Source organism: Polypterus senegalus, chromosome 6, assembly GCF_016835505.1.
Source record: "Polypterus senegalus isolate Bchr_013 chromosome 6, ASM1683550v1, whole genome shotgun sequence".
Taxonomy (NCBI): domain Eukaryota; kingdom Metazoa; phylum Chordata; class Cladistia; order Polypteriformes; family Polypteridae; genus Polypterus; species Polypterus senegalus.
In genome coordinates, this window is record NC_053159.1 from 110,079,023 (window position 1) to 110,097,213 (window position 18,191).

At 38.3% G+C, this 18,191-nt stretch overlaps 1 protein-coding gene across 1 annotated transcript in view; it reads right to left on the minus strand.

Annotated features, from left to right (window-relative positions):
* Positions 1-18,191, minus strand: part of LOC120531386 (GAS2-like protein 2A) — a 45,008-nt gene that overhangs the window by 20,292 nt on the left and 6,525 nt on the right. Inside the window, exons 2-3 of the mRNA XM_039756761.1 lie at positions 4,137-4,375; positions 411-518 (exon numbers count right to left, since the gene is read on the minus strand). Coding sequence (XP_039612695.1) covers positions 411-518; positions 4,137-4,375 — 347 coding nt within the window. The remainder of the gene's footprint in view (positions 1-410; positions 519-4,136; positions 4,376-18,191) is intronic.

The window sequence follows — 18,191 nt, forward strand, 5'->3', positions numbered from 1 at the left end:
TGAATACCTTCCGTACCCGCTGTACTCTACATAAATGACAGAAAAGGTTTTTAGTATATGGAAGCCCCTCTTTTAAAACCACCCCTGAGCAGTACCCTCCTTAAAATAATAAAAGTACTCTCTGATCACAACTTAATTGCTAAAAATCTTTCCCATTTTTCACTTTCTTATTGACTACTTCTTTGTATCCTTTTTTCTTTGATTGAGAAAGGAGATGTTAATGTGACTTTGGAAAAGAATATGCAATATGTAACTGCAAGAACTTTTATAATGTTGGTATTGGATTGATACCTTGAAGTCAATGGAGCTTATTATAAAGACTAATCTATTATGTTAAGTTTAGTAAGCTGCATTATTTCATATTGAATGTTCCAGGGCACTCTTAAATGAGAAATCAGGATGTTACATACACGAACAAAGATGATTGTGTTGGAGTCACCAACTTTATATTTTCCCTCTGAGACTTTCACCATGGGGAACACAGTGGGACAGGTGCAGCGACTGACCAAATACTGGACCTGCAAAACAAGACACAACATTGTCAAGTAATTGTGCAAATAAAAAATAATAAAACAATAATATAATACTAAAAATCTTTTATGGCAAACACCAAATGTTACTATTACAAAACTCCTTGAAAATGAACTATTTTCTTTATTATTCTAGACTATATATTTGCTAATGTAATTCTTCAGGACATGCGCCTCACTAAATATGCCATTTTTCATGCTCAATTATGTCGGCTCACCACTCATTAAGAGAGAACTCCACAGTGTTCGCTTTGCCTGGAGTTTGGAGAAATCACAAAGTGTTCGCAAATATTGCTAAATCCGGCAAAATACTTTAAGGTCAATGGGGAAAAAACCAACTGAACTAGACTTGACTGGATTATAATGGTGCAATCATCTTTAAAGTGTCTCTGAGGGCTAGGGAAACATGCCAACTATACTGGACCAATTACTGTGGTCAAAAAGGTGGCCTAAGCTGTGTGGCACCAGTGCCAACCACTGTGCCGCCATGAGATCAAAGAAGAAAGAACGTAGTCAGAGATGCACAATCATATATTTTATCAAAATAAACCGGACATGCCGCAATTGTAGTTAAAAGTTAGAAAAAAATACAGTACATAGATCTTTTAAAGGGAGAAAATTTAAAGTGGCATGTCATGATTGAAGCCGCTTGCTCGTTCTTTTTTTTTGAAGTTGTGCTGAAGGCTCTCCAAACTGTCTGTGCTGATGCTTTGCACTTTTTCTTCTATCAAAAAGATAGAAATGTCTTATAAATAGTAATAAATCTTTTAAATAAATCTATTATTATGTGTTTGGATGGGGGGGGGCCAACAGGTTCCCTCAAAGTTTGTTTTTTATCTTCACGTTCCTCCTTCTCTTATACTGACATGGAACTTGAAGATTGACATGCACATCTGGTAACAAACAGACATAGCTCATTATTTTTGCTGTATATGTTTCATAAAAGTGCAATTTTGAGAACCTGCATTATTTACTTATCTGTTCTACCACTAACTAAGTCCCACTGTGTCTTTAATGCAAATGATCAGCATTATATACCATAGGGGCTGTCTTATCCAATGCTGGCTATTAAAGCTCCTGCAGATGCAGCCTTGGACTTGCAAAGCATTATGGGGCACTGGGAAAAAAGTTCTCCTAAACCGGCCAAATTATCAGTAAATAATTTGACAAACAAGAGTGAATACAAATGCAGCAAATTCACTGTGAATAATGCTTTGGCGAAATTCACTGATCAACACATCATCACTGATACAAACTAAGAGGCAAATACGTTAAAGAAGTTTGTCTATTGTGCCTATGTACATTGAAGATGTAGAACATGTCTGCAAAGGAAAATAACCTAAAATCTTCTATTATAATGGGAAGCCTTGTCCTTTTTTTATGAGAAAAAATTAAAGCATTTGTCTTGAAAGAGCCATAGAATAAAGCTCATTATCTCTACTGTTTGTTTTATACAGTTTTTTCTTTAACTTTCTTGGGTTACCAGTAATTATTGGGTATGTGGGGATTAACTTGGGTATTTGAAAAACTCAGAGTGGTCTGAAGTTGTAGTTTGTTTTATTTCAAACTAGGGGGCTTTGCCCCATGCTTGCTTTGTTCACCAGCCCCCAGGCCTGCGCTATGCGCTAGCCTCTTTGGGGTTCTGCCGCTTGCATATGGGGATGTGGATGTACAATTTAAAAGATTTTTATTTTCATGGGAATTGTTACATAGGCATTAATGCAACGTATAACTGCCCATGATTGAATTTCGTTTCTTTCTCCCTATTAAATAAAATGACTTTTTCGAATATTTGGCTCTTAGATTTATTAATTGTCTTTACAAAAGCTATTCTAACTGGAAACTGGTAACATTTTAATATGAATGGAATATCAAGATCTCCTTTGTTGTCTAAGGTTATCTGCAGAAGATGTACTACATTACCTTTCATGGATACATCCTTCTTTCAACAGTAATTTGTGTGTTGTAAGACCGGATGTTGTTAATGGTTGTAGATATTCTTTGGAAGCTTGTAAGTTGTTGTTTTCATCTTTTGCACGATCTCCACCAACTGTTTCAGAATAGTTTATTTATACGCATTTAACCAATTTGCCGTGTAACTGTTCAACATTTTTGGACGCATTTAACCAATTGGATGTGTAACTGATCTTCATTTTTGGCGTTAATTCATTTGACTTCCTCCTTTCTTGGTGCTGGGATTGTGCATGTACAGTTATCCCTCCTCGATCGCGGGGGTTGCGTTCCAGAATCCCCCGCAATAGGTGAAAATCCGCGAAGTAAAACCATGTTTGTATGGTTATTTTTATATATTTTAAGCCCTTAGAAACTCTCCCACACTGTTTATAAATATTCTCCGCACAGTTATACAGTAAACCCTCGTTTATCGCGGTTAATCTGCTCCAGACAGATAAATGAATTTCCACGTAGTAGGATTCTTTATTTATAAATCTAATATTTTCGCAGTTAGAGCATAGAAAACCTGTTTACGACTTTCTAAATACGTTTTTTAACATTATTAGAGCCCTCTAGACATGAAATAACACCCTTTAGTCAAAAGTTTAAACTGTGCTCCATGACAAGACAGAGATGACAGTTCTTTCTCACAATTAAAAGAATGCAAACATATCTTATTCTTCAAAGGAGTGCGCTCATCAGGAGCAGAGAATGTCAGAGAGAGAGAGAGAGAAAAGTAAACAAGCAAAAATCAATAGGGCTGTTGGGCCTTTAAGTATGGGAAGCACCACGATAAAGCGGCCGCAATGAAGGGATCAATGTGAAGGTAGTCTTTCAGCATTTTTTAGAGGCGCGTCCGTATCTTCTAAGCAAACAGCCCATCTGCTCACACTGCCTCCGTCAGGAGCAGAGAATGTCAGAGAGAGTCAGAGAGTCAGAGAAAAGCAAACAATCAAAAATCAATACAGGCTGTTTGAGCTTTGAAGTGTGCGAAGCACCACGTGGGAAGCATATCATATATCATTGAGGAGTTTTATTTAATACGTAATATGTGCTCTGATTGGGTAGCTTCTCAGCCATCCACCAATAGTGTCCCTTGTATAAAATCAACTGGGCAAACAAACTGAGGAAGCATGTACTTTAAATTAAAAGACCCATTGTCCACAGAAATCCTCGAACCAGCGAAAAAAACGTGATATATATTTAGATATGCTTACATTTAAAATCCACGATGGAGTGAAGCCGCAAAAGTCGAAGTGCAATATAGCGAGGGATCACTGTACTCATTTTTTATGTTGATAACCCTCTTCTTTAATTGGGAACTTAAAGTGAGGAAAAACGTTAAAATGTATAAGAGCTGAGAACGCAGGAAGTGTGTCTGACAAAAGCATTCACACGAATGAGAGTTGAGGTCATGTTTGAAAATATTTGAGAGGAGGGCGTGACTTGAAAAAATGTTAAGGCAAAAATCTTGTCTTGCGGAACTTGAAAAAATCTCTCTTCCAAAAAGTCTTGTCTCCAAAAAGTCTTGTCCGATCGAAGGATTTTTTTATATAATAGACAGATTTGTAGTGCTATATATTTGAATAATATTTAAGCATTTATGTGTTTTATCATAGATCTAAGGACTACCTATTCTGTGACCAAACTTACCATTTCATCAAGGTTCTTGAAGTCCGATGTTCGCCGTTGAGGCTTAGTAACGACTACTTCTTTAGGTGGAAGTTCTAGCTCTTCACGGATCTCTTCTTCAATCTCTTCTTCAAGCTGAATGAGGACTGGTGCTGCCATGCCAAAGCGAGAAGCACGACGCGCCACTTCCAGCAGACACAGAACAAAATTTTTCTCATTTTTCCTAAGAACCAGGTCCTCAGTTTCAAACATTAGTACATCTGAAGACAGGAAATAGAGACATTTAGATGTAGCACTACATCATTTTCTTGTTGACTTTACACATTAGAAAATAAGAAGAAAACCACCACTCTAGAACTTAACAGTAAAAGTCAACTGATTGTTAGAACTAAGAAGTATACATCACCCAATAAGAGAGCCGGTAAACTGTCAAGTATTTTTAAGGTTGTGGTCTTATGCTGAGTCTTTGATTATGCTTCAGATTAATAAGAAATATTAGTTTCAAAATTACTAATGTTAGGTTTGCACATACTGTATATCATTGCAGCATATATAAACATCAAATTTCCAGTGCTAAATTGACAGATGAATATTTGCACTCTGGATTGAGTTATCAGTGTTTATATGAACTAATATACACTTGTGTTAATTTAACACTGGCAGTGTGCTGATGCATACTTCAAAGAGGACTTATGGTTATGGCTTTGTATGCATACATCAGTGATTAAAATGATAAGATATTTTCTGAACATATTTTTTTCAATTATAGGTGAAATTAAGCCTGTCCAGGCAGCTTTGTGCACAATGGATGAAGCAACCTTGGAAGAGACACTCCTGAATGTTGGGTAACAGTTACACACCTACACAGCAAGTGTCCAGGCCTAAGGTGTTTTCTGTATACGCAGAGACAACCATACTTCAGATGGGTAAAAGAAAATCATTTTTATGCTCTCTAGTATTTGTTTTAATCATACAAATTCTACAAAAGTTGAATTTTGTGCATGCTACATTTTTATTATCTTAATCTTCCACAATGAAGATATCCATATTTATTATTTACAAAAATACCTCTAATAATTTGGTTGCAAAATATATTACAACGGTAAACAATTAGAAAGTATATTCTGCTTTTAGTTTATGTTTATGTCTTAGCATTGTAGGAAAGGCGATTTGCTTGGCATTTTGGGCCACAATTGTCAGCTGTGCTGTGTAAACATCTATAATTGCAAAGTTCATCTTTAGTAAGTAGAATTTAAAGCAATACTAAAGGCACTCAGATCTCTGGGAATCCAGACTCCTGTATCTGGTGAGAAGCTACCAAGAGCAATGCTTCAAATGCCAGTCCTGAATAATGCATCAAAGCATAAGATCTCACAATAGTTGTATCTAAGTAAATACTTGAATAGAGTTAAGTAATCCACAGAGTATCAATTTATTAAACTGTCCTTTTTATCAGGTGTATGTCAACAGCCTGCATTACGCTGAAGACAGAGAGTGTTTAATCAAGCTATGTTTCCTTAGAACCCACAAAATATCCACTTTGACTTTTTAATTTATGCCCATCTACATTTAGATGTGAATGGCCTTACACACACACACACATACACGCAGAAGAGCCGTCTTGACTCTACTAACACAAAATACATTCTATTAAAGATGTTTATTTAGAGTATTTCTATGAATTTTGACTCTGTCTGATATAACTGACTGTGGGCCCCCAGAGGTTTCTCCAGGAATGCTGCTGACTGGAGGTTTTTTTTTTCTCCTCCATTCTCCACTGGCCATTGTTCAACAATTATAATTCACAGTCAGATGGTGCTGGGTTTTATTTATGTTAATCAGTTACAAAACCGGATTGTTTTCCTGTCTATTTAAGCAAATCTGTGTCCTTATACAGTATGTACTAATTATGTAATTAGTAATTTGTAAAATTTGTATTTGTATTTAACTGTTAGTTATAACAGACAGTCAAAATTAATAGAAATACTCTAAATAAATATCTTTTAACAGAATTTATTTTGAGGTAGTAGAGTCAAGACGGCTCCGCTTTGTGTTCAAAACTATAAATAACTAAGGAGCTCGCTTCGCTCGCCAAACACTGGGCAGGCGCTACGTGCCAGCCACTTTGTGGGAATTGTTACATATGCATAATAGAACTAACTGTTTTACATTACAGCGAGTAATTAACCGTAGTAAAAAATAGTAAAGCATAATAAATTGAAAGAAAATGATGTTTCATGTTGCGTTAAGAGGTATTTGTTGCGTTATACATTTTCGGTTTTGTTTGGCTTTGAAATTAACACGCAAATACTTTTCAAACTTGCACTTCTACTGTAATACTTCAGTAAAAATAAATTTGGAATAAACTTTTCGTCAATATCGCATTGAATTTTGATTCCGTGTTTGGAGTTAGATCGTGACAACGCAACGTATAACTGCCCGTGAGTGAATATCATTTCTTTCTCTCTAATAAATAAACATTAACTTTCTTGTTGCCTGTTAAAATTTTACATGTCAGAATTGTTCGACCAATTTTGAATACAACTAATCTTGTCCTATTGCATAGCCCATCACTTATAGACCAGACGGTGTTAACCGTTGCAGATATTCTACGGGATATTGTAATTTGATGTTTCCAACTTCAACACCATCACCACCAACTGTTTCAGCATTGTCTACCAATTTGCCGTGTAACTGATTGACAATTTTTGCGTTAATTTGTTTGACTTCATCATTTCTTGGTGCTAGGATTGTCTGTGTACTCATTTCTTCTGTTGTTAACCCTTTGGGATGAAATTATTCAATAATTCTTTTATTGGGAACATAAAGTGAGGAAAACGTAAAAATTTATGAGCCTGAGAGCGCAGGAACTGTGTCTGACAAAAGCATTCACACGAACGAGAAGTGAGAGGACCGCCATTAACCGTAAATGGTTGAGAGGACGGCGGGACTTGAAAAAATCTCTTGGCAATTGTCTTGTCTCATCTCAAGATCTTCTTTTATAATAGAGAGACAATGTGAAATTTCAAAATTGAAGAAAAAAAAATTCAACAAAGATAAGAAATGTGATTTAAATAACGTACAATTTAGTGAGGTGAACAAAGTTTAACATTGAGCTCTTCATCCAACCAGTTCCCCCTAACTGAGCATTGCCAACACCTTTTAGTTAAAAGTTTAGATACACTTTAAAACAATAAATATTGCAGAATTAAATATTGTTGCATTTACTACTTTGGGACAGTTTTCCTGGAAAAGTAAAAATGAAATTTATTTCATAAAACCAGTAAGGTCTGAAGCCATACTCTAGGTCATAAAGAGCAAGTGATTCACTTTGAAAATTTTTATTTAATTCAGTTTATTTTTGTATAGCGCTCATCTCTGAGTGCAGGTGCAGAGCACTGTTAACATGTTATTATTCTAAATAAATACTCATTATATTTAAAGCTACTTCCCAGATTTTCATTTCCTGAACTTTAGACACTGACAACGTCATAGGTAAGACATGATATCTAGTCTTGTTCATGATGGAACATGGTATACTAGCACCTTTAGGATGGCGAAGGAAACTAGAGGACTCGATTAAAATGCATGAAAACACAGAGAGAACACACAAGCTCAAACAAATGGAGTAACTAGTGTGGTCTATGGCCGGCTTGTCACACCGGCCAATACACCCAGGCCGTCAGATTGAGCCCTCCCTGCAGAATGGAGGTGCCCCAAAGACCAGCAGGGAATCATGGACAATGGAGTTTTCATCCACAGCCCTGCTGGATACCACAGGGGCTGCAAGAGGGAGCTGCAGGGAGGAGCAAAGAGTCATATGTGCCCTATAACCTGGACGTGCATCATAGGCAGAGCGATGGCAGAAGTGACATACTTCCGGGGTGAAGAAAAGGACTTTTGATCTGACCCGGAAGTGATAGAAGATCACATGGACTGGGGATTGGAACACTTCTGGGTCAGGGACTATAAAAGGATTGTGGGAGCTCCCAGACGGCGAGCTGAGCTGGGTGTAAGGATGGCAACACGCCTGGGAGAGGAGGATTGGTTATTATTGTGTATTGGTTGTTTAATGAGTATAGTGGAGGAGAGGGTGCTTTGTGCACTGTGCAGAATTAATAAAGTCTACTTTTGGACTTTTATCTGGTGTCGGGAGTCTTGGACAGGGGTTCAAGGGAGCGATACTGCCCCCTATCTGTCACACTAGTTATTGAGCCCATGTGCCCTGGGCTGTGATGCAGAAATATTAACCACTGCACCAATGTTTATCCCATTTTTTCAGTATATAAAATACAAATTACAACGGAATACAGCATTTTCAAAAATCTTCAGTGTTATAACATCCTGCAAATTTAGCAACATGACACACACGGTGTATTCTTTTTAGAATAGCAAAGAACAGCAAAGCCTAATAACAGTAGGGTTAACTCAGGGATGACATGGTAGTACTATGACAATAGTATTTGTCTAAAAGAAGAGGAGATAGAGTAAACTGAGATAAATGAGCAAAAAGATTTCTACACATAAAACTGTACGCCTATGTGTGTGTGAATGGAGCCTTGAGGTGGCAGTACTTATCGCTTCACTACCCTGAAATATTTTTAGTCTAAACAAACAACATGTAAAAGGATGTTAGTTACAGATATAGTTTTGCGCAAATGAATACAATATTCTGAAAATGCTTACATTTTCTGTGAATTACATTCACCAGGAAAGTGAGAGCAAAGTACACTGATGGTAAACATGCTGTCTTTCCACTTTCAGTGAAGGTTGTTCTTTTCGACATGTGCTTTGCTCCTCCTTTTAACAGTAGACTGTATACAGAAATATTTGCTGTATCTATGTGTCTGCTCATAGAAAAATCAATCAATACAACAGGGTGCTATGTTGTGCAATGTGGAGAGTTGGCCGATTGGATAAAGACAATCCAAATAGCTGACGCTTCATGCCGTGGTAGGAACTACCAAGTGTTTTGAGTACCATGCAGCACTTTTAGTTGGTTTTTGTCATATTTTCTCATTTACTCCAAATAAATCTATTCTGCAGTTACAGTTATGTGCGGAAATTGCAATGTTTCAGACTGCTATGTATCACAAAGCTGAATGGTGGGACAGCACAAGATTAATTTTTCATTAAAACATAATATACTGTACAGCATATATTTCCAGTAATACTTCATAGAATTTGGATCGCAAGTTCATTTCTTGTGAAATATAAGCAGTCAAGTATCATTTTTAAATTGTTGCTTCTGATAGATTGAGCACATACTATCTAGAAAAAAAAGCAGTCAATCTATTTTGTGCTTGATTTGTAATGACTGAAACACCAGGAGCCATAACACCCTGAATAAATGAGAATGAAAGGGTGCCTTGTTCTAAGGTGTGCCTTCAGGTACTCTACTCAAAGCTTTATATTTCAGTTTTTAATTTACCTCAACAGTATGGAGTGCCGGGTTCAAATTCCTGCCTGAGCAAAATCTAGTGGTTTCATATTCTCCCAATGCACATGTAATGTTTCACTTGTTTGTATGGTTTCATCTCAAGACAGAAAAAGAGTAAATTAACTGGAGATTTGTGATGATAGCCTACAAAATATTGTTGTAATAATCAGCCACCTACTGGCATAACATTTGATTAAAGATGAAACCTCATGCAAAACAGAACAGTAGGCAACGATGGTGATTATTCATCAAACACATACAGTATAGGTAATCCAAGGGGCTGGATGTTCCTATGGCAGACAACTAAAAGTCCTCACAGGAATACACGCAGTAGAGAGAAGTCCAAAAATAATTTTTCCACATGTAACTTGACTACACACACTGGGGAGGATTCACAAAGGAAGAAACATCACATAAAACCAAAAATAACAAATCAAAACTAGGCAAACCCCAAAAGACTTTTCTAGCACAGTATCCGACATTCATTAATCGGCAGAAAAATGACAAATTCATTTCTCTTGACTGGCAGGTATTTCTCTATTCTTCCAACACTTATTATCTCCTAATCATTTCCAAACCAACTGGCATGCCTTTAGGTCTTTATAGTTCATCTAAACACATAAAAGCTTAGTAAATCATTACTTATAGTTGTTTTTATACTCAAACAGGTTAATATGAAGAAATGTGCTGATAAATTACTATTTAATTTTACAGCAATTAAGAATAAAGTTGTGCAATCCTCTCAAAGAATTAAACTTGTAGAGCAGTGCTTCTCAGACTCTGTCCTGATAGATTACTGTAGCTGCCTGTTTATGTCTCTCTATTATAAAAAAAAAAAAATCTTGCGATGAAACGAGACTTTTTTCCTGCTACGAGACGTGATCTTGTGAAGAGAGTCAGAAAGACACATTCACGTCCCACGAGACGGTCAACTCACGTCATACCTACAACCTTTGGAAGCAAGTCCCGTGATACAAATGCAGAGCAGATCAGAGATAATGGAAGCAGGAAAATTCGAAAGTCTCAAAAAAAAATGATAGTAAAGATCACATTAGTGCAAACAAATGGAAAATATTACTCGGTGAAATAACGGAACAGCGAAAAGAGATCGAATAGTGTCTGATGATGTCTGGGGGGAACGACAGACAAGGCAATGACTTTTAAACGTTAGAAGTGCCACACAAGATGCAGATCATGCCGCATAGGAGAAGCAGCAAGGCAGCAGCTGATCGAGCAAAGAGGAGGTAAAAAAAAACAACTGTTATTTGTTTCCCATTGTATCACCATTTAAGAGGGGTTTCGGAGGAGCGACTGCGTCTCCTTGGGGTGCATTCAGCCTTTCTTTACACAATAGAGCGTAGCACTGGTGGGGAGGGGGAAAGGGGTAGACGAGCAAAGTGAGCAGGGGGCAAAGCCCCCCAGTTTTACTCAAATTTTACTCTGATGCTAATTCTCATATTTTAAAAGCAACCAAGGCAAAGCAGTGCAAAATACTGTAATACTAATAAAAAAAACGCATGTGGTTCTGTACAATATTCACATCAGTCTAACCAGTCTCAGTGACATGCCTGGTAGCGAATAGCAAGTTTCATTACACAGAAAATATTAAAGTAGAAAAACAGGTTTAGCGATCTAATGCTAAATGTAAATAAACCTGTTGATAGCTTTGATAAAATGTCTGAATACTGTAGACTATAATTGCTGACATGTGTCCTTTGGTTTTTTGGTAATCATTAAGTTAAATGCATCTTCATGGAGAACCTTACTCAGTATTGTGTAATATCCATAGATACTGTCACTGGGGGGACAAAACTGGACCCACCCTGCTATGGAATAATCACTTGATAAAGTGTCTTATATCATTCTAGTGAGGCAATGCAAGACAATATAAGAAGCCCTCCAATAATTAATCAGAGATCCCTGCGACTGCAAATATAAAGAATCCAATAGTCTGAAAGAGAGGAATGATTTTGGAGTGTTATGCAGGGGGAATGTGATGGTGAAATATTGGAGAAGACACAACCAGGGGGGGGCATTTCCACACATTACAGTGGAGCAACTTGACCATCACCTACCTATTGGGTATTCACAATAGCACCTGTACAGACCGTGTGAGGGACCTGTGCAACTCGGGAAGATGACCTCCTTCAGGGTCGCTGAACTGGAGGAGGAGTTGGCTGACCTGCGTTGTAATAGAGAATTGGCGGACTTGGCCCAGGTGTCCTTTAGAGAGATAGTGTGCACCCCTAAGGTGGCGCGGGAGGAGATTCCAGACCAGACAGGTAGGAATAGGTGGGTCACGGTCGCAAGGCGTAAGGTAAAGGGTGCACACTGTCCGGGGGCATCAACCCCAGAATTAGAAGTGTCTAACCGTTATCATGTCCTGGCGGAGCTGGACGGTGACTCTGATAATTTCTGAGGTGGTAGGCAGGGTTGAGGAGCCCCAACGGGCCACCTCAAAACCAGTTCCCAAAAAGAGAGAGGTAGTGATAGTTGGGGACTCAATCATTAGGGGGATTGAAGCGCAGGTGTGCTCCAGAGAGAGAGAGAGTCTCGTACGGTGTGTTGCCTTCCGGGAGCACAGGTGGGAGACCGCCCTGGAAGGGTGGATAGGCTCTTGGCCAGAGCGGGGGTGGATCCAGTTGTCATTGTCCACGTTGGAACAAATGACATACATAAGGGTAGTCTGTCAGTTCTGCGATCCAAATTCAAAGAGTTAGGTACCAAGCTGAGGAGCAGAACTGACAAGGTAGTCTTCTCTGAAGTTCTGCCAGTGCCACGCGCCAGTCCAGGTAAGATTGAGGAGATTAGAAGGCTTAACGCGTGGCTCAAATCTTGGTGCAGGGTAGAAGGGTATAGGTTTATGGGGCATTGGGACTCCTTTTGGAACAGATGGGACCTGTTCCGCGGACGGGTTACATCTGAACCGGAGGGGCACCAATGTATTGGGGAGGCGTATGTGTAGGCTAGTCGAGGATTGTTTAAACTAGGGAATGGGGGCAGGGAGTTTAGGACAGGCCAGATTTAGATCTATACATGGAAGAACAAACAATGGTGTAGAAATAAAAATGCATAGTAATGTAAATTTTAAGCAAACACGTAAAGATAGAAGGATTAACACATTAAAAATAGCTTGCCTTAATGCTAGAAGTATCAAAAATAAGGTAAGTGAGTTGGAGTTGTATGTAGCAGAGCATAATTATGATATTATAGCAATAACGGAAACCTGGCTAAATAACAAAGATGGGGATGAGTGTAACATAGAGGGATACACATTTTTAGGAAGGATAGACAGAACAGAAAAGGAGGTGGGGTTGCTGTTTATGCCAAACAGGAATTAAATGTAAGTCATCTTCAGTTGGATGATGAGCCCCATCTTAGTGAGGACATGTGGCTTCGCCTGGAAAATATTAGGGAAAAGGTCTCATTTTAGGAGTGTGTTATAGACCACCCAATTCAGACAGTAATTTCAACACACATCTTTTAGTAATATCAAAAGGCAAGTTTACAGGGAGATATTATAGTCATGGGGGACTTTAATTATCCAAATATTAACTGGGATAACCTTACAGATGGAGGAGCACAAGAGCAGGAGTTTTTAGAAGTAATCAGTGACTGTTTTTTAACACAGCATGTTAAAGCACCAACAAGGGGTGAAGCCTATCTGGATTTAGTATTCTGTAATAATCAGGATAGAATTGAGGGTGTAGAGGTGATTGAACCACTAGGGTCAAGTGACCATAATGTAATACAATTCTCAGTATTTTGTAAGAGTACAGATGCAAAGACTAAAATTGTTAAGTTGAACTTTAGTAGGGCTAATTTTGAGCAGATGCGACAAAGTCTAAGTAGGATAGACTGGGATAAGCTTTTAAATGTGGAGACAGTCGAGGAGCAGTGGAACAGGTTTAAAAATGTTTTACATGTAATGCAGGACAGATACATACCTAAATTTGGAAGTAATAGGAAACTAAAAAACTCCACGATGGATTAATAAAGATTTAAAAAAGAAGTTGCAAAGGAAAAAACTGCTGTATAAGGCATATAAGACTAATGACTGCAAAGAGAACCGTAGCGTATGAGAAAATGAGGGCAACCATTAAGAAGGATATCAGAGAGGCTAAAAGACAGTTGGAGAGGAATATAGCAGATAAGGCGAAAGAAGACCCCAAGAGATTCTTTCAGTATTTTAGTAGTAAAAGAACAGTTAAGGAGGAGGTCAAGTTCATCAGGAATAGTAAAGGGAATTAAAAGATACAGACAATGAAATAGCAGATGCCCTAAACTTACATTTTTCTGAGGTGTTTACAAGTGAGCAAGTGGATAACCTGCCAGAGGTAAACAACTACTAAGGAGGTACTGAGGGATTTGGAAATTGTAGAGGGAGAAGTGCTGCTCAGATTAAATAAGATGAAATCAAACAAATCACCAGGCCCAGATAATATTTATCCTCGTGTTCTTAAGGAGGCTAGTGAGTACATATATAAACCCTTGACACATATTTTTAGGAAGTCACTGTGCACTGGAGAGATTCCAAAGGACTGGAAAATGGCAAATATCATCCCATTATATAAAAAGGGTGACAGGGCAGATCCAAGCAACTATAGGCCAGTAAGCTTAACAAGCATCACAGGAAAATTAATGGAAGGAATTATTAAGGATAAGATTGAGCAACACATGCAAGGACAGGAGTTATTCTGAACAGTCAGCATGGGTTCAGAAGAGGGAGGTCGTGTTTTACTAACATGTTGGAATTCTATGAGGAGGCAACAAAAGGATACGATCAAAGTGGAGCTTATGATATTATTTATCTGGACTTTCAGAAAGCATTTGATAAGGTGCCACATGAGAGGTTGGGCATCAAGTTAAAAGAAGTGGGAGTTCAGGGTGATGTTTTTAGATGGGTGCAGAATTGGCTCAGACACAGGAAGCAGAGGGTGATGGTGCGAGGAACCTCATCAGAACTGGCGATGTTAAGAGTGGTGTTCCACAGGGGTCAGTGCTAGGGCCGCTGCTATTTTTAATATATATAAATGATTTAGATAGGAATATAAGTAACAAGCTGGTTAAGTTTGCAGATGATACCAAGATAGGTGGATTAGCAGATAATTTGGAATCCGTTATATCATTACAGAAGGACTTGGATAGCATACAGGCTTGGGCAGATTTGTGGCAGATGAAATTTAATGTCAGTAAATGTAAAGTATTACACATAGGAAGTAAAAATATTAGGTTTGAATACACAATGAGCGGTCGGAAAATCGAGAGTACACCTTATGAGAAGGATTTAGGAGTCATAGTGGACTCCAAGCTATCAACTTCCAAACAGTGTTCAGAAGCCATTAAGAAGGCTAACAGAATGTTAGGTTATATAGCACGATCTGTGGAGTACAAGTCCAAGGAGGTTATGCTCAACCTTTATAATGCACTGGTGAGGCCTCATCTTGAGTACTGTGTGCAGTTTTGGTCTCCAGGCTACAAAATGGACATAGCAGCACTAGAAAAGGTCCAGAGAAGAGCGACTAGGCTGATTCCAGGTCTACAGGGGTTGAATTAGGAGGAAAGATTAAAAGAGCTGAGCCTTTACAGTTTAAGCAAAAGAAGATTAAGAGGTGACATGATTGAAGTGTTTAAAATTATGAAGGGAATTAGTACAGTGGATCGAGACTTGTATTTTAAAATGAGCTCATCAAGAACACGGGGACACAGTTGGAAACTTGTTAAGGGTAAATTTCGCACAAACATTAGGAAGTTTTTCTTTACACAAAGAACGATAGACACTTGGAATAAGCTACCAAGTAGTGTGGTAGACAGTAAGACGTTAGGGACTTTCAAAACTCGACTTGATGTTTTCTTGGAGGAAACAAGTGGATAGGACTGGCGAGCTTTGTTGGGCTGAATGGCCTGTTCTCGTCTAGATTGTTCTAATTGTAATTCTAATTCTAATGTCCAGCAGCTAGGTGTGGTATCCCTGTAAATTGGATTGAATTTGGGGTTTACTGCATCCAGAAGCAACACTGATTTTGACATCACTCCTGCACCTCGGACCATATTAGTTGGGAGACTGGAGACACTGGTTATTTATATGTATTTATTTTTTTTGTTTGTGAGTAATAGTGGTAGGGCGGCATGGTGGCGCAGTGGTAGCGCTGCTGCCTCGCAGTTAGGAGACCTGGGTTCACTTCCCGGGTCCTCCCTGCGTGGAGTTTGCATGTTCTCCCCGTGTCTGCGTGGGTTTCCTCCCACAATCCAAAGACATGCAGGTTAGGTGGATTGGCGATTCTAAATTGGCCCTAGTGTGTGCTTGGTGTGTTTGTGTGTGTCCTGCGGTGGGTTGGCACCCTGTCCGGGATTGGTTCCTGCCTTGTCCCCTGTGTTGGCTGGGATTGGCTTCAGCAGACCCCTGTGTTCGGATTCAGTGGGTTGGATGATGGATGGATGTAATAGTGGTAGGTTTTGTAAAAAAACCTGGAGCAATGCAGGTCTGGTGCCATCTGTATTGCAGCTAAGGAGTAAGTTATGTTATCCTTTCTTCTTAAATCTTCCCATTTAATTTTGCAAATAATTTTCCCCTAGTTTTTATTGACCCCTCCAAAGGCCACAGCACAGTGCTATTGTTTGACAGTAAGACAACCTTCAAATAAATTTTTATTACTCCAGCAGTTAATGAATACTAGGGGTCTTCTCTCACCAACTCCCCGTCCTAGGCTATGTGCCAGCCACTTCGTGTCTCTGCCGCTCGTGTATGTGGATTTCAGCAAACAAATCTTTTAATTCTCGCGGATACGCCTCTTGATTGGGAAGAAACACTACTTTTCCCTGATGGCAACAGACGATCAACAAGTCTCCGACTTAAAGTTTAATTCCAAACAATATATTAGATTTTTTTTCACTGTTCTGTTATTTCACTGAGTAATAATTTCTGTTTGTTTGTAGTAATGCGATCTTTACTATCAGTTTTTTAAGACTTTAAAATTTTCATACTTCCATTATCTGTAAACTGCTCTGCACCAGCGTTTTTGAACCACTTTACAATGTTCTACTTTGTTATCTACTCTTTGTCTTTTATTTCTGGCCCCAAGCATGGTTAAATCTCTTAGCACAAAATCTCATCTCGCAGGACTTGAAAGTATCTCTCTGAAAAAGTCACATCTCGTCCCAGGATTTTTTATAATAGAGAGATGACAAATCTTGGCATTGGTACAAGAGAAAAATGATAGGTTTCATGCCAAAGAATTTGTAAAGCATGTGAAGATGTGTGTTATGTGGAAACTACAGATACCTTCCTGATGACCAACAACATTTACATAAAAGGCTTGCAGTTATTTTAGAGAAATAATCAACAGTGTAACTAAAAGACTCTTGCTTTAGAAAAATGGTTTTGAGAAAAATACATATGACAAATTAATTAACAGGAGTTTGGTTAGTCCAGCCATGGCAGCAAAACTTCTGCCACAAATAATCTTACAGCTCAACAACCCACTGTAGTCTGCTTGTCAGTTGATCACCAGCACAAGTAAAAAACAGCCAGACATTCACATGCACCACTACATGCCAACATATTTGACAACAAGTGCTTGGATTGTGGGAGAAATAAACCCACATGACCTTGAGGTGAAAGACCAAACTCCACACAAAGCAACACAAATTCAACCTGAGGGAAACAAAGGCTGCAAAGCAGTAATGTCAGTCACTGTGACAACAGAATAAATGAATATATATAGTATATATATCCGAGCCCCCATATACTACAATCTCCCATCATTTTTACATTTTGATCTAATTTAAATAAAAACATTACTGATGCTTTATAACTCAAAAAAGTTCTGAACATTTATAAAATTTCATAAACGAAGAAGAAAAAATAGAAACAAACAGGTGACTTTGTTGACACACCCTTAACTTTATACTTTATGGAACTCTCTTTTGTCTGAATTCCAGCCATTATCCACATTGGATTTTCTTGCACACAAGCTGTACACCTACGTATATCGGGTGTTTTATGCACATCCCTCTGTGCAGAACATTTCAAGGTTGCCATTTAAAATTTTTCCTCATACTTGCTATTGCTAAAATTCAAGGTTTCATATTAAAAACAAATAAATTAATATGTATGGGGTTTTCACCATCAGCCAGTGTGTCTATACTTGAATTAACTGATTTATTTTCTGAAACAACATAATCTAATTTTTGTCACTTTGAGCTAAATCTCCCCCAGAAGGGCAAGGATCAACAATCGCTGATCGGATGTCAGTCCAATGCAGTTGTGCATATATGCATATATATATATATATATATATATATATAACAGACAAAAAGTAAAAACATAAATAATATTGGCAAACCATCTTGTTCTTATGGTTGAAGTGCAGCACTGACCAATATGGCAAAAACCAACCCTGTACAGGGTACCTGCCCTCCGTGGGATGAATTCATACACACACACACATTACAAGTTAACTTAAGGTGCATGCTGCTGGAATCTGCGAGAAAAACAGAATTTCAAATCCAATACACATGGGGAGAGCATTCAAACTCCATAGAAACTGCAACCTAGTACAGGACTTAAACTTAGGACAATGGATCTGTGAGACATCAGCACTCTTCACTCTGCCACTCAGGGAATAAGAAAGATC